Source organism: Falco peregrinus, chromosome 7 (assembly GCF_023634155.1).
Source record: "Falco peregrinus isolate bFalPer1 chromosome 7, bFalPer1.pri, whole genome shotgun sequence".
Taxonomy (NCBI): domain Eukaryota; kingdom Metazoa; phylum Chordata; class Aves; order Falconiformes; family Falconidae; genus Falco; species Falco peregrinus.
This window is the reverse complement of record NC_073727.1, coordinates 9,495,339-9,513,267: the sequence shown is the minus strand read 5'-3', so window position 1 is coordinate 9,513,267 and position 17,929 is coordinate 9,495,339. Positions and strand designations below refer to the sequence as shown.

The window sequence follows — 17,929 nt, the reverse complement described above, 5'->3', positions numbered from 1 at the left end:
TAACCGGAACTAAATGTACAGATGGTTAACTTTTCAGTCTTTCAGAACTGGAGTAAGTAAATCTCCTAAGGATTTCCAAGGTGTCTTCCCATGTCATTGGCTATGCCTTTAATCCTATCCTCATGAGGACATGCTGTCCACAAAAAAAAAAAAAAAAAAAAAAAAAAAAGGTCTGGAAAGTCAAACCTACAATTAAGTTATTTGTAACAAATGCTACAGATATTCACCATTTATTTCACTTAAAGTTAATTTGGTCACATAAAGTCACAGGATCCTCCTTTCAATAACACCTGAAGTTTTATTTCCATTTCCACTCTGGTTTTAAAGTTCAGGGAAACAGAAAATTCTGGCATTACATTTTATGCACATTTGTACATTTTATTAACACACACAAATGATGTTCTTTAACATTCACCAGAACACACACACTTGGTATATGACGTTTTATTTACCATTCACAATAAGTAAGAATGTAACGTGAGATTCAGCCATGTAATAGTAACTCTCAACTACAGCAATTCCACATTAAATCTGAGGACTTGGTTCACGAGCGTCCCCAAGGTTATGTTCTCACTATTGAGAGTTTCTCAGTAGCACACAGCAATAGCAGTATTTCCTTCAGAACAAGTGTCCTCTAACACCAACTCTCCTACTTAGCCTCCTCAGGTGGATAGTTTAAGGAGCTTTGTAAACTTTGATAGGAGCAAACAGACAAGAACAGCACCTACACCCAGGACTAAGGAGAGCCTACCTCGACTGCCTTGTTCGAAAACAAATGCACTAAAATACTTCACTGCCTTCCAGGTGCTACTTCATGATATAGTCACCTTGTCCATCTTCTGTTAGAACCACAGCAATACACATTGTTGTTAAAAGTATGTTCTTTTTAGAGCTCCATCATCCCACCTACTGATGGCAACTACTGTGCCCACCAAAGTCCCACTTTATAACCTGAAAGCCAGGCAAAGGATTTAGGTTAGGAATCAACTGAGCAAACTACCCTTCTGAACTTCAGCCTGACAGATACAAGTATTTAGTTCCTCTCTTTTGGGGGCTTTATTTAGAAATCAAAAGTTCAGCTCAGATGCAAAACAATCTGAAACTTGCAGTCACTATTGGCTCATATGAAATACCCACTATATCAATTCTGATCTAAAGACATCTGTTTTTATTTACTGTCTGTAATTATCTTAAATGTATTTTACAGCAAAACGGAACTCTATCCAAAACCATGAGCCAGCCGCAATGTACTATGATGAAAGGTAAACAGAGCAAATTGCTATTTGTATTTCCGAATGTTTTTTCTTTTTAAAGGTGCCTTGGGGCTTTGACTCTTTTTGGGAGAGATTTTTCATACCAACTGTTTATGCTTCTTGAGATATTCATACACACTCAAAAAAATACCGGTTGTTAACAGAAAATATTGATACTCCAAACTCAGTGTAACATCACTGGCCTTTGTTGAAGCTAAGAAAAGCGCCATCAGTATTTCTTATAGTGGAGTTTGATTCCCACAGTATTTATCAGCGTGGATCCTTTCTGTCTCAGGCAAAAGATTAAGATGTTCAGCACACGATCGACCTGTTCCAGATTCAGCTGGAACTTCCCTTCTCTTCACTGTCCTGAAAAAGAGGGTCCTGGTAGGCTCTGTAGAGCAGATGCTTCACTAGTTTCTAATAAAGACCTACACAGAAAACAGTGTCTTCTGAAACTTTTGTGGAGGGTGTCCAAATACAAGTGGGTGTGATGACGGTGCTAATTGTTTTATGACACACTGTCAAAACAAACTGGCTTAAATAGCTCTCTAAGGCAAGCTGTAACAGATCCAATGAAGTGGACTACCACTCTTCTAACAACCAAAGTCTTGCCCTTTAGTAAAATTTGTACTGCCTTCAACACTTTTCACAACTCCAGGCAAATCTTAAATTTTACTTGCTTTCCATGACAAAGTAATGCAGTTACATTGTGTATCCTTCTGTACTATGTACAGAACCTGCCGAAGACTGCTAAACTGTGAGATACAGTACTTATTGATACTGAAATGATAAATAACTCATAGCATCACATACATCATTGTGATAAACTGAATAAAGTTATTGCATTGTACTGGTGATGGAATAGTTAGTATGAAGGGTTCCCTCAAAATATTCTAGGAAACGGAATTTGACAGAAGCCACAAGCAGATAGAAGGAGACACAATTAAATGTATTTTACTTGCCTGAAGATGACATACTCCATATTGAAAAAAAATGCTGCCAACCTCCTTTCTCAACAGAGCATCTAGTTATAAAGCTTAAATGAGAGCTTCAAGCTAAAACTGGTGTTATGAAGTTAACTTTTCTTTTCCTCTACTAGTTCTAGGGGACTGGGGCATAAAATGTATTCGGGGCCAGAAGAAACTGTTAAACAAGTGGAAAATAAATGCAGCAGATAAAACTACCAAAATTCCGAAGTACACCTGATAATAAGAATTTGGTTAGATCTAGTACTGAGGAAAGTCTGCACGTGCCAGAAGGAGCACGTGGAGAAGATTTTTAGATAACATCAAGAGGTCACTGTTAAGTTTAGGGAATGTATGTTCCTGGTGGAGGAAAGACAATGTGAACTGCACTTATGCAGAAAAAAATCTCAACCACAAATCACATTGCTCTGCAAAGCCACAACTGTACTGGGGCCTAACAGCCCTAAGCTACACAGTAACAGTGAAGACGCACGCACAAACTTGAATCTACAGGGCTTCAGGCACAGCCTCCACAAACAACTCACAATAAAAATTCTATTCCATTTCATTGCAAGATCTTTCTGCAAAACACGGCAGTGACCAAACTGCAAGTAATAATCCCATACGAAAGTATTAATCAGTAAGTGCAAGTGGCCATCTGAAGAGCTGAAAGGAGTTAAGATTGCACTGATCTAGGCACAACACAATTCCTGTACTTAAATACTGATACTAAACAACTTAAATACCAATACTTAGTCACTTAAACACAATGGTGCTGTAAAGCACAGACCAGCTGATGCTGTTAAGAGTTATGACTAATGAAATGAAAAGACCACTAATTTGCTCTAAAGGCTTTTTAAAGATGTAAGATTTAAGACTTAATAGCTTCTTGTTACAGTTAATGTTATTATCAAATAAGTGACAACAATCCTTCCCGCCAGGGCTTTTGGAGATAGCCTGCTCTCTCCCTCATAGATACTATAGGCAAAAATTGGCCATACCATGAGGGCAGATTCAAGCAATGCATGACAATTTATAATGGAGGCTCTTCTGTAACACATTATCACCGCTCACAATTCACACATTTTCAGTTCTATTTGCAGTAGATAAAATAAATCTGCCACTATAACCCTGCTGCAGAGCAACAATCTAATTTATGTTTCCTAAGTGCTTCTGATCCTTCCTCTGTTGTATTTCTGTATGAGGTTAAGAGGCAGAGCAGAAAAACAGTACCTGCTCTGACATTAGAAACTTTTAGGGCAATATTACCCAAACAGAAATATAAGGCCATTCACCAGTCTAGACTTACTATATATTAAAAACAAGCTCAAATATTGTTCTCTTTATTTCTAGAAATGATACTTTAAATTTCCAAGGGATGTTAAAATGTATCTCTTATATTCCCCTCACCACAATTTTTATTTCTGCTGCATGTGGCTTATATGGATTCATTCAGTCATTAACTAGTCATCACAAAGATTAGGCAAGATCCCCTGCTTGCTATTCTGTAGGACTCAATATGCCAAGCCTTTGTTGCAAGACAGCAGGATTCCATCTTATTCCTGAAGCATTATCTTGTTGCCACTGCTAAATGACAGTGACCTGTGCTCCTAAAGTAAAAGAAACCATATTAAACCTACTTTGAGGAGTTTGGGCTATTTTCTGGTAACATTCTCCCATGCATAAGCCTACATTTGTTGTGTTTTGATCAATTACTTTAAGGTCAGCCTGTGGCATGAAGGCCACAAATACTGGATGCAAGCGGATGACAAAGCAGTGAAAGCAAAAGAACATACTGAATTGTGGGGGGGTGGGGGGAACCCCTCCCCTCCCAACAGAAATAGGCCTACTGTTATTTCACAGCTTGCACTACCAGCCTCCAAGGAAAGGACAGCCTCTTAGCTGTCTTGAGGCTATAAAGAGGTTTCACGTTGTGCCATTTTGAACACTGATGACTTGCCCCCCCCCCCCCAAGTGTTTGCAAGAAAACCACATACCTTGACTTTGACAAGTCTTTTTGCTGTCTTGATCTTGGCTTCACAGAAGGCTCCCCTATACTTCGCACTCACATCAGTGCCCACTGTGAGATAGGGAGGCTCATCAATGGCCTGGAAAGGAAAACAACTGGGTTTTAATCACTGGCCACTGACAATATAGCTGTCATGGTCTTGATAGCTTTTGCAACAGAGCATTACGAAACAGCCCAATAAAACTTAACTTCACAGTGTATGTGTATCACAGCAGTAGCAACACAGAACACAACACTAAGCTCATAGGATGACTACCACAAAATGTAATAAACGGATACCACAGTTGTCTGCAACAAGCATCACATAAGCCTCCAACTTCTGCACCATTTGAAAACATAGCAGATGACCAGTTCTGCTGCAATGGTGAAGGCCAACCAAGTGTTCTACCTTCTCTTTTCACTACCTCAAGATCCGATGGGTCTCATGAAGACATTAGTGTTTATTCCCCTCAAATAATTAAGGTTCATTTTTCATTACCAAGTAGGACAACTCTGAAGAGACTTTTGCTTACTCATTTTTTCACCTGGTGGGTGCTCACCAGGAGAGCAGCCTGAGGGGCAGAGTACAGCAGGAGAAAAATGGTGGGATAGATGCACAATGCAGGTGAAGGGCCCAGACAAAAGACAAAGTTCTGTAACAACCAACGGAGGAACAGGTGACACCCAAACAGGAAAACAAGAAATAGAAGAGGAAGGAAGGAAGTGTTTTCTGGGGGAAGGAGGAGAACGTGGGTCCAATTAGTATGCAGAGTGAGCTCAGTGAAGGCTCTCTCCCTTCAAAGAGGTCCCCCTTATCTCATACAACCTCTCCTAGTGTAATCTCGGGGAGGAGATTCTAGATAACTGAACCACCTCGCTATCACTTCATAGAATGTGGGTCAGAAGAGAGAAGGCAGATGGTGACAAGCAAGAGGAGTGAGGTACGGTTCCAAGAGTTGCAAGTCTCCACACAGCCCCAAACAAGAGCTGGGAAGAGAGACCTAAGCCCTTGTCTAAGCCCATGTTTCTGCACCCCTACAGATTCAAACACAGCTTGCAAGAAGAAACTCTGGCACATCCAGGCTCTCTGTGGGAAGAATATAACGTCCTTCACAGGTCTTAGAGCTACTATTTGATACTATGGTGCTTGAACTCATCATCAGGTAATTCCCACTGGCGGTTTCCATCCCCAATACCTCAGAAGTAAGGGCATGCAAGCGTGTACCTGAATGATTCAATGATAATTTTTCAGAAATTTCTTTGAATTGAGAGACATGAGATGCTACAGTGTTAACCCTGTATTAATGATTTTTACTTTGACTCTGCTCAAACCTACCTCTCATTTTCAGGGAATAGAATATATTTCAGAGTACTAGAAAACTGTTGCCAATCTGCACTTGTTAAGATCACCAGAAGCCAGAGTACTCTAATGAATCCATCCCTCTCTCACTGCATGCATGATGTGTGACTGCATGCAGAGTGGTAGGGTATAGTACTCTGGTAATAGTATACCCATGAACACATATTTGTTCCTATTCCAGACTTAGTAACAATAAAACTCAACTGAGACTAATGAGGTATCTGTTAAGACTGCTGAGATTCTGAAATTCATTCCCTCCTTTCCTGTCTAAGAGTGTAAGTGTACTTGCCCTCAAGGCAAGCTGCAATGCTTTTCTCTTACTGCAATCAGAAGGATGCTGAAACAGGGACTTAGATAATGGTTAATCTGGTTTTCCTTACTACTTTCAGTATAGCGCACTAGTATGGCTGCTTCATAGAAAATAAATCTGAAAAGCAGGAACTGACTGACTTGACTGACTCTTGCAAAGTCAGTAATGCCCTAAGAGGGGAGCACCCCTCCTGCTCTCCGCTCCACCCTTTAGTGAAGAAACTCTTTCAGCACTACAATGTTGATAGCCTTTCACGCCAGTTGATCTTGCAAACAAAAGTCATCTCAATACTCTATGCTTTCTTTCAACAAGATAGACAGATCCCAGATGGGTCCACACAGATGCACATAGTTAGAATTCTACAAACACTTCAAGTTGTGTCGGTATCAGTCTATACCTCCCTATACAGCCAAATTAACATTATGAGTTGGTCTTTGAGATGAGTTTAAGTTACAGAAAATAAAGAACACTTTCTCTTCACTATCGCTGAACATTAACTAAAAAGAAGGTCTACAATACTGGGAATCAAGACAATCTGAAGCTCTGGCCTTTAACTGCTTGCAAGTTTACGGCAGAGGAACGGGCAAGTCAACAATCAAACTTTAACACAGGATTTTAAAATCTTACTAAGACTGTAATCACCGATATTAGTGATTACTTTATCACTACTCTGTCTTATTTTTAAAAGCTTCTTCCAAAAAGAACAAACATCTGTGAGAACTGGTTTATGTTACTACCACACCGGGTAATTTCAATCCCTAGTCTATACCTCCTTAGTTTTATGATAGCTAATGCCTTTCACTGGAATTAGTTAATATTTACCATTGTAAACAGAGTAATTTCAAATAACAGCAAACATATGGACCATTTGCTTACCACTGTAGGTATGTTTACCAAAAATACAGTACTGGAGTGACTTTTAAGAGGAAAATTTATACTGATGAAATGCATTTAATTACCACTGTGAATCACTAAACATTTTAAAATAACCATGTGAAAACTTCAGTGGATGCACAGAGGAAATTTTCCTGCAATTTTATTCTTCCACTGAAGCACAAGTTACATGGACTTTTGCTCCCCAAACTACTTAACTGAAATTTTCAAAATACTTACCTCATTCTGACTGATAGTATCAGCTGAAAATGGTAAGTTAAAACATCTAGCAAGATGTGATGCATCACAGAGAACGCAAACTAGAAAAGTAAACATTAATGATCAAAGTCTGGCATTAATATCAGATCATCCTTACCATGAATTTGTCATTTTCACCAACTCTAAATGAGTCACCTGTTCTCAAGCAGGATTTATTCAATTCTACCAAAATTAGATAGAGATTAAAAATAAGCATACAGCTATTTTTACCCTTCTGTTATCCCTTCTCTGCTTTGTGCTTACATCATTTAATAGACACCCTTACACTCAGAGTGAATGTCCCTTTGCCTATTTAATTTTAACATGCTTCAGCAGGATTTGTTTTCATTCTTTACCTGCCTTTCAGTGCAGGTTACCATAAAAAAAAAAAGTTAAAAATGCAACTAAAATCTGAGAACATAATTCAGGATTCTTGGAAAAGGTATTACAAGCATATTGAAATCAGCAGCACTGCAACGGTCTTTAAGGGAGAAGGGGAGACTCATTGTTGGACTACCCTACAATAAAATGTTCTGAGCTTCTTAAGGTTACTAATCTTGAGACAACTCTACTAGTCTCATATGTTGCTGTCTCCAAATCTCTGTGCTGTGGTCTCAGCCTTCATTTTATTTTAAAACAAGGTAATTCAAATTTACATCATTTTATACCCAAACATAGCATCTTGCACTTTGTAAGTAAGAATCATCTTTGCAGCAGCTTGTCATAAAACCATCTATAAACTTCTGCCCAACAGGAAAAACTGAAGAGTATGCCCAGCACGCTCCATCATGCATCTACAGTGAGATCAGAGCTTCATTCACACCAGCTTATAATATACATCCTGGACTTCTTCGCTCTCAATGTTCCGGTCTCTATTACTCTCTTGGAATAGCCTTCAGTTCACACAGGGAGGAGGAAGGGAAAAGTGAAGCTGATGGGTTTTGACGGTCAGCTGATGGCTGAAATCTCTAAGTTTGTTGTGGTCGTTTGTTTTATTTTTGCACTAGTGGCAGAAGACCGGTATTTAAGATCCTCATTGAAACAATTTACCAAGCAGGCGCTTACATGAGTGATCACTATTCTGTTCGCATTAACGACTGAGGCTAGGCTACCAGGAGGGGGGCTGGCTCTGTGGGGTGACAACGGGGCATGGACCATCCTTCACCCAAGGGAGACCTGTGGAGGGCTGTATCCGAGGCCTGGCTCCCTTGGGAGCGTGGGACCGCGGCCAGGCTGGGGGCACGGGGGGGCTGTTAAGAGACGGGTGGGCCCTTCCCCAGCACTGGCTCCAGCGGGGTGCTCCTGCCAAAGCTGAACGTTACCAGCGGCTGGAGCAGCTCCTCGACGAGCAGCTGAGAGCCGCCTCGATACTCCAGCTTCCATAGGGCTGCGGGAGGGAACGGAGCCCGGAGGGCATTAGGTCGTGCGGGAGAGGAGAAGCGCAGCCGGGCACCAGCACCCCCCGGGGACCTGCCTCCCGGGCGGGGCGGGGGGGCAGCCCCGCAGCGGGCCCTGCCGCTTTAAGAGGAGGGGCCCGAGCCGGGAAGCTGCCAGAAGTTTCTGGCTGCCCGAGCCAGCGCCGAGCGCTGCCGCCCGCCCTCCCCGAAGGCGCCCAGGGCCGCGCTCCGGCAGATTAAGCGCGGATTGCCGTTAAACTAAATTTGTCCCCTTAAGGCGATTGCCGGGTAAAGCCGCACGCAGGCCTTCCCGGGGAGCCGGCCGCTGCTGGAGCCGTGCCCCGCCGCCACCGGGCGCCGCTTCCTACCCCGCACGGCGGCCGGGGGGAGCCGAGCGGCGCCGCCGGGCCCTGCCGCAGCCGGTAACGGCGCCGCTGCGGGCGCCTGCAACGCGGTTCGTGCCGCCCCGCCCGCCCGAGACCCTCCGGGGCTGCCGCTGGGGCCGCGGCTCCGCAGCAGCGCTAAAATGTGTATCGCGCCGTGCATTCTACAGCTGCAGCCAGAAACCCCAAAGTTTTTAACGATTTCTGGCATCCTCTTGGATGAGCAACAAGGGATAAAACGAACAGGGCTTCCTGCAGTTTTGCGCTTCCCATTAGGAAATCCAAGCTAATGCGCAGCCGACCTACTACTACTACTACTACTAAACTTTGTTTTATTAATGGCAATAGGATGAGTAGCTTCTTTGCTATCTCAGTTCACAACTGCTGTGGACGGACAGGATTTTCTATATGCAGCGCAGGCTGCCGCAGCTGAAAAGCCGGTTTACCACTTAAATAAGAAGCGGTCTCTAGGTGACCAGTCAGCAATTTCCACCAATTCAGTGGCTGAATTTTCTTTGGCAGGCAAAGCAGGCTGCTGGAAGGGTTCCGCTCCAGCCTTCGAGCTGATTATACTTGGAAGGACTGATAAATGGCTAGATGCCCACATCATAAAACAACCTGCACATCTTCTGAATTTGGACAGTCACATCAGTACTAATGGTTCTGGCCTTAGCAGTTCAAGAGAGAAAACACACGGACCCCTCCAGAGCACTTTGGAATAAACATCGTAACAGTGCAGTCTTAAAATGGTAGCATCATGCTTTTACATACCTTTTAAGGCTGTTAAAGAGGTCAGTTTTCCAGTTTTTCTAGACATTTCGATATTTTCCATCTATGTGGGATGAAATCATCCCCACACCTCCTCTTTTAACTGTGCTGCGTTACTATATTCAAATTCCTTTGTAAAGTCTGTTGTGTCATACAGCAGCTGATAAAATTGCTTTACATTGTCCTTTGCCTATAAGCATGTCTAATACAGTGTCTGTGAATATGTTATTTCTATCTCCTAATCTGTATTCCTCTGCACCACGCACTGGATGTTCCAAGTAAACCACATGAAAACAAGATTAAGCATTCAATCTAGAAACATGCTTAGTAGGGAAAGCCTGCAGGACTGCTTTAAGATTAATATGCAAAGAGAAAACTGGGTCTGTACCTTCCCTTTGTCTTTCATATATACTAAATTTGTAGAGCCAAGATTTCAGCTTGTATTAAACATTCAAAATTCAGCATTTATCTACTCTATGAAACTCTTGAGCCAAGAACTAGTGAAAGATTTTCAAGAAGCCAAAAAAAAAATTTTGTAACACTCAACAATCCCACAGTGATTTGTTTTAGTTTTTAAACGGAAATTTAACATCTGATTATTTTCAATAACCAAGGTTCAGGAAAACGCTTGTTAAAGATTCAACACCCTCTCTCCCCTTGCCCCCACCAGACATCTACATTGATTCTTCCGAGTTCAAAAAACACACATTGCAAGGCTCAACATCTTGAATTTTTTTTTCTCATCCATTTTAAGCAAGACAACAGTGGCAAAACTGTTTTCTACCGTCTATGGTATTCTGAAGTTACCTTTCCAAGGGAAGTGCTTTCTCATAGTTCGCACATCTTCCATAATATAAAATGGAAGCACCCAGTTTGCAAGCAGTACCATTAATCGCATACATCCTTGACTACTCCAATTACAGTCATCCTCAGTCCCACAAATCAGTGAGAAAACCCTACTACTTCAAACCAAAACCCAGTCAGATCCTTAAGCCTTCTAATGAAGGGGAAAAGTTTCACATAGCTTACAATTTAAACTCCCATTCCATCCCGCAGAATTAGCAGCTACCCCAAAGTCATTCAACAGGGTTTCAGAAACTTTTGGGTCAATGAAGGCTTGGTAAGACTAAATTTTCAAAATGACCGTCATTTTGGGGAAAACAAGGGTAAATCCAACATCTCCTAAACAAGTTCTGAAGAATTGTTTTCAAGAAAACAGGTGAAAAAACCACAAAGAAACCATTAAAAAAACCTTCTCCCCAATTACTAAGATACTTAATTTAACTAACGATTATTACCTTAAGTATTTTCAAACTGCAGTAAGATCCACCCAACAGCAGAGATCTGCCCACACACTGCAGAATCAATCTCTTAATAAAGAAAATTACTGAATGTAATTAAGAGTGCAAGATTTTGCTTACAGCTCAACCTGCTGTGGTTAGAACACTCAACTTTAAAGTAATAGCAGATATCTTCCGGAAAAAACTATTACTATAGCACATGTAATATACTCCATTTGGCAGATGATAGTATATTTATAGTTGATTTCAAGTACTTTCCTTGTGTATTTTCAGAGGGACAAAGATGAGAAACTTCTATAAACCTTTCTACAAACCTTATGTTACCGAGGCATATAGCTCCTCGGACAAAAATGTAGTATCTGAAACAAAGATTGAATCCTAGAAGACAGGAAAACTCCTTAAAAGAAGTAAATCCATTGGCCTACCTTCCATCTCTCAGAAGCGAGAACACAGCAACACGAAATGGAAGGAATTTTTCTGGAAACTTGCAAACTACAACACAGAAGGAAGACCAGTGGTGTTTTTCATGTGAAAAGGCTATGACATGAAAGCCCAACAACAAGCGTGTATTTTGGGCAAATTTTCTTCTGGCTGAAAATCAGATTTCGGCTTGATTTTTTTTTTTGTTTTGTTGCTCTTGTAGAGGCAGAAATGCAAAACTAGTAATTTTGAAATTTCTGAAGGAAAATGGTTCAATGTTATCAACATTTTGCCCACAAATCAAAATTATGGTAGGAACATCATGATCAAACTGAACCTTTCTACATTCAGAAGTAATGAAACGTGTTTCAAGTTTCAATTGAAGATCTACAAGAAATTTCAAGTAACACCTCACCAGTCTCATAAGCAAACATTATACAGCATACAGCTGAGGCAAAAAGGGTTTTTTCCCTTCCACTTCCCAACCCCACACCTGCCAAGGTGGAAGTCGGCAGAATCTAGCGGACAGATGTCAGAAGTTGGTTTAGTACTTCCAGACACCTTTACCATTCTCTACACTGCAAAGGGGCTATTTTCTTTATTTCAAAATAGTCAACTAGACCAGTTCAATACCTAGCTTACTGAAAATTCTTAAAGATGTGAAAAGGTGCAACAGATGGTTTTCCTCTCTGAGTAAAAATGATCTATTTGGAAAGGATTTACAGGTTCTAAGACCATGAAGGACTCAGTGACCCAAAACAAGAGGTTCAACTCCATAATCACATTAAATAATATTACCTGTATCTGTTTCAAACACAAAATGGATTTTCATTATTTTTACTTATGGATGTGAAGTTGAGTCTGTATGGAACTGGCAAGTCCATCACTTTTTTTTGTTGTTTTTGGAACTAAGCAAAGTTGATGGAAACAAAATTATAAAAATATTTTAACTCTACTCAGAAAATGAGAAAGATTTGAAAGAAAAATATTTAGAAGTCACCCTATCCTTGTAATTGTCCAAACCCAACCTGATTCTCCATCCAGAAATTTACTGAGTAGTATCATTTCCAAACATTCAGATTGTAATTAGCTCATTTCCTATTCAAAAGAGCAAATCCAGAAAGGTGACTACGCTTAAAAAAAACCCCCAGTATTTGGATATTTTTTTTCCTACCCCATTGAATAATACGCACTAAATTCTGGTTCTGTTCCTAATTTGGTCACAGACTTCCTGCACAAAGATGCAACTCAGCAGGAACGTACCAACTTTCAAGTCTGTAGAATGGGGCTAATGCCTATCTTACTGAGGCATTTGATGTTTCTCTAGTACTCTGAGATCTAAGAATGGAAACCTGTATTTCTTCTATCAGTATAACACACCACTCTATAAAATGTCTTACTTAATCAAACGCTCCAGAACGGCTGATCAGTCTTTCTAAAAATAATGCCAATTCTTTACAATTCCTTCTGTAGTTCTCCTTCTTGCTGAAAGACCACATGAAGGAAAAATATTTTGAATGCCCGCTCCCGCTGTTTATCCCTCTGAATATGAAAACTTCAAGTCAATCATGCCCATAGCTGCAAGAGTGCAATTTTTCTGTAAGGTGTAACCAAATACTCAAACTATTTAGCATTATAGTTTAGTACTGCAAATGATGCAGCTTCATTAATTTTGGTCACACTCTTGTATGTTCCAAGTCAAGCCTGAACATTAAGTTTCTACTTAAGTACATACAAAAAAAGTAGCAACTTGAAATAAGGAGCTTCTCAACACAGACTTCTCTTTTAGTCAGATGCTTGAAAGGCTTCTTTCAGATTTCATGTGTTTAGTGCAAGAACCAAAATGCATTCAAGTACGAAGAATTTTAAGTAAAAAAAAATGAAGAAATCAGTAACATGTTTGTTATTAGAAGGTAAAATAATTTAGTAAAAAGGATATCCCTGATACCTGTTTTACAATTGAAAATAAGTTAGATTAAATCTTTCCCTTGGCAAACACACTTTTTCCAACTAAAAGCTTCAGATAATGCTTAGGAGCATTACTCCAACTATTAGGTCTAGATAACTTGCCTCAGTTTTTAAGATCTGCCACAACTCCGTCTGGAGATGCTGCTTCTGCTACAAAAAAAACTTGGGATGTTTCAAAGCACTGAAAAGAATGGTATGATAATGATATCTTGTGTTCCAAATGGATTGGAACAAAGATTATTTGATAGCTTAATTAAACATCCCAGTCCAGGCTGTTCATGAGCAAAATAACAAAGTGACTAATACAGTACTATGTGAAAAAACAAGTCAATGAAATCTCAAGAGAAAAAAAAATATTTGTGTTTGTAGAAGATAGCCAACTGTACACAGGAGGGTACCAAAAGCATTGTAATGTAAAATGGGTAACGCCATACAGAAACATAAGAAATTTTAGACAGGAGAGGGGATTTTTATCTCTGCCATGTTCCCTCAACTGCTGCCTAGGCATTCAGTGTACAATTGCTGGCCAGGGACAAGGCGTTCAGAAAGAACTATGAAAATGAGTTTAGAAAATACCTACAAAGAGACTGAAATAACTTAATTACCCACTTTATCAAAGATTCAATTAGAATGGATGAGATTCCTGGGAAAAACAAACAAAAACTTAATTACACATAAAAGGTTATCAAGGCCATTCCTCTCAGTAGGATCATTTCAGCTTTATTATTCGTAACAGATGTCTGTCATATCTATTATTAAATTCAGGAGTGAATATTCCACACTTGCTGCACACAACATATTCCAGTGTTTACACAGTTTTCTGTAGTATCTCATCTAAATATTCCTTGCTGCTGTTATTTCTTATCAATACTGCACATGGAGATCAGCGTACTTCTGCTTTGCAGTTTTCAAGAGATGAGACTCCTTAAAGTAATCTAATCTCTGAAAGAAATAAAAAACCTCAAACCAGTTATTGTGTAAATTTTACCTATAAGCCATATTTTTAAGACACACTTATTTATTTTTCAATATTGATTAAAAGTATTTCTAATTGGTTTCCTCTGGATTCTGATTTAATTACCTCACATATTTCTTCAAGCTGGTGCCCAAAAACGGACACAGGTATGGGCTAACTGATTGCAAGAGAAGCAAACAGATTATTTCACACAATTTTCAAATAATGCTTTAACATTCCAGCATGACATTTGCCTTTTGGGCACGACTATAACATTGCCTCATGTGCCATTTATTTTTTAGCTATTTTTCCCCCAGGAACTGCACCCCAGGGGAGGAAGAAATGGCATGCAGCATGTTCCATTTGCAATAGCAGTGAACTGTTAATGTGGCACATACCATACCGTGAAACTCTAGCAAGTGTGCTGACTGTTGATGGCTCCCCAGCTTAGCCTGTTAGCTGTCTTCAATCCCAGACACTAAAACCTTAGATTAAAGGGCAGCTACTGCAAAATACTCCATTCTATACCCTGGGAATCTTGGCTGATTGAATAAAGCGCCTATCTCACACCTCCAAAGGACGCGGACTACTGCAAATCTGTGACATGAACCACCTTAAAGGAAATGGGATGCCTGAACGAGTCATAGGTGCTTGCAGATAGGTCCTGTGCTAACCACAAAACCCTGCTTTGTAAAGCACTCTTACCTGACCAGTTCTCTCTCTGCCCAGCAGACAAGAGCATCCCGTGCCACATGCTTGCACGTTCATAGTAATACAAAGGAGACTTCTGCAGTGCCGTCCCTCATACTGAGGAGTACCACAAACACAACAGGGTAGCTAGCTACAGCTCTTCACTGAACTTGGCCTATAATGTCAGACTACAGTGTTCTTTCATTGCATAGGAAAGAAGCAATATTGCAAGTGTCTTTAACTTTGCAGTCTAGGGCGTTAAAAAAAAATCCCACAGCCTCAGGATGAACAGAGCTTTTAGGTTTAAAAAAAAGGAAGTTAGTATTCTGTGTAACCAATTACTTGAGATCATAAAGGTTGAAGTAAATATTCCATCTCTTTAAGGCTTTAAATCAACAGTCTTGCTAAATACACACTAAAGGAATGACCAAGCAAAGTCTGAAGCAGTAGTAGGTCAGACTAAGCCTCATCTGGCTATAGGTCTTCACACTCACATTCTGACTCAACAAGAAACTCCCATAATTAAAACAAAATATTGTGATAAAGGCAGCTACTGAACAGGAAAGACTTCTGAAGAGCTGTCTGTGCTTTTCAAGATTCTGTGAATTGCACCATATAGTAAATAGCCAATCAAAGTGATCAGGAAAACCACTCTATCCTTTTCTAGCAAAAGAAATACCAGCTTTATCACTTCTGATATGTGCTGATGTGTGTCAAAACTCAATTCTTCCACCCCCAGGCATTTGTGCTGTCTCAGACAGACAGGAAATATGCACATGGTTTCATCTCTGGTTAGAGCTCAACTTACTTATCATAATACTAATTTTAAAAATACACTGTACACAACTCTGCTCAGCGACAATCTGTTCACTTTAGTTTTACAAGCTCAACTGTTGCAGTCAGTCCCCACTTCCTCTCTCAACAAATTATCTAGGCAAAAGCCGGTTGCCTTGTCCTCATATTCATTGCTCTGAAATCCTGCAATTTTGTGGCTATTACAGCTGTGGTTTTTTTAGCCTCAAAGGCATCCCATTATAATGGATCAGAATTTCATAATGCATTTTTCTTAGTACTTACAGAAAAAGCTGGTAACATAGCTTGTAGTTAATACAGTTGCATATTAGATTTCAAAAATGGCAATATTCATAATGCTTTATCTGTTAGAGGGAACAGATGGAATAGGCCCTTTAAATTCAGAAGGGGAAGAAGGAAAGTGGGGGCTATTTAAAGCAAAAAGAATCTGATTTTAAGTGAGAAATTACCAACATACACCATTTCTGCTGTATTCGCAACCCAAAAATAAACAACTACCTGTATAAGAATTAAAATATAAATTGTGTAGAACTGTATGAGCTGACAAAATAAACAGCAAGAAGCAGAGGATTACAACAGCCCTGAATGCTACACAACTGACAGGAAACTTTTAAAAACTTAAGTGCATTAAAACCTAACTGGTGCAAAAGTAAGTATATGGCTTCTTTAGGCTAGAAATCTAATCCAACATAACTGTCCTCAGTGCAAGTCGTATTCATTTACTTGCTTTTTCCTGGTAATTTTCAATGAACATCAGGATGCTGACTTGATTCTGATGCAAAGTCAGAAAACCACTCTAGCAAGAAGGGTTGAACCAATTCAGTCTTTTAAGAATAAAGTCAGGAATGCTAGGATAAATATTCCAAGATCTCTGTCTACCTGCAGAGGAAAAAAAAATACCCATCAAAAATAAACCAAATAAATTGGGTTAAACAATAGAAGTTGGTGACAAGACACTGCCTACTGCCAGTGGTAGTCCTTAATTTCTGAAACAGGGTGAAGAGGTGGGGTGGGATGTAGGCAGGGACAATTAAAGAGGTGGTGTGTTCTTTTGTGAGTTGAATTAACAACTCCCCAGTGTAAAAGGGGAAATGTAAAAGGCCTTGGCCCTCCAAACTGAAATCTGCATGAATGATGCCTTTCCCTGTCCATTCTCCTTTTTGCATCAGTTCTGGCACACCTCTGATTAAAGGCTAAAGGGACTCAACTCACCAATTTGACAAATGACTAACACCAGAGTTAAAGTAGAAAAGGAGAAATCAGTGGGTAAACTGGCAATCTGACTCAAACTACAACATGAAGTAGCACTCCATAATCACCGTTCAGAATTTTTAAGGTTTGCAAAAAACAGACGTTTAAAAAAACCTAGAAAATACTCCTCTTCCCTACCATTTTGTGTGTGTATGCAATAGCATCTTCTATATTTACCTTTTCATTGCATGTCCTAGATTTCTTTCTCTCCAAATTCTAAAAACTAAATGTATGATGCCCCTATCTGGATGAGGAAGATGACATTTACCACACTACTTGATTTATATTTTTTTTTAAATAACTAGATAATCAAGCTAACTATTGCTTCTTCAACTGATCCTCTAAACTGGGTTTCATCCCTGAAATGCAAGTCAGAGATCTGGGTGTCTAACAAACAGCTTTCAGTCCAACATCTCCACTAAATCCCTGAAGTGGCTTTACACTGGCTGAAAGCACTTCAGCACTGGAGTATATGCAAGGTCAAATGCAAGTTTGTATTCAAAGTCTAATCTACTTGGATAGCACTCAAAACCCAGTTTATGTTAAGTTTTATATCCACTGCACACTATTTGCAAACAAAGCAGGTATTAGCTTTTCTAGTGAAACATTTTTATCAGATGAAAAAAAAATGTGATTCAACTGAGCATTCTGTAGCATTAGACAGAGTGTTGATATTTCTATAGGAAACTAGCAAAGCACCATTACCACTACATTAGAGAACCAAACAATTTTTTCTTATTAATCTGTTTTTGTAAAATAAATCCAATCTTAAACTGCTAACTGATTTCAAGATGAATTTTAAAAAAAATCAGAATTTCCCACAAAATAGAAACTTCACTTCATTCAATTTATTAACAGGATCCATCCTGACAAAAAACAACGTTTGGTCTAACGTTCCAGAAAATGCACCATTTAATGAACAGACTAGAGAGAACTTGTACCCAGACAATGAC

The 17,929-nt window shown here is 39.7% G+C and overlaps 1 protein-coding gene and 1 long non-coding RNA gene across 7 annotated transcripts in view; both read right to left on the bottom strand.

Moving 5' to 3' along the window:
- The window catches only part of ARID4B (AT-rich interaction domain 4B), a 93,526-nt gene that overhangs the window by 59,352 nt on the left and 16,245 nt on the right, over positions 1-17,929 (bottom strand). For all 6 annotated transcript variants that reach the window (XM_055810677.1, XM_055810676.1, XM_055810680.1 and 3 more), the window contains exon 3: positions 4,219-4,329. In XM_055810677.1, coding sequence (XP_055666652.1) covers positions 4,219-4,329 — 111 coding nt within the window. The remainder of the gene's footprint in view (positions 1-4,218; positions 4,330-17,929) is intronic.
- LOC129784898 (uncharacterized) lies at positions 13,968-16,442 on the bottom strand. Its single transcript, XR_008748107.1, has 2 exons — positions 14,928-16,442; positions 13,968-14,209 (listed from the first exon to the last, which is right to left on the bottom strand). It is a non-coding gene; the product is annotated as an uncharacterized LOC129784898 (long non-coding RNA).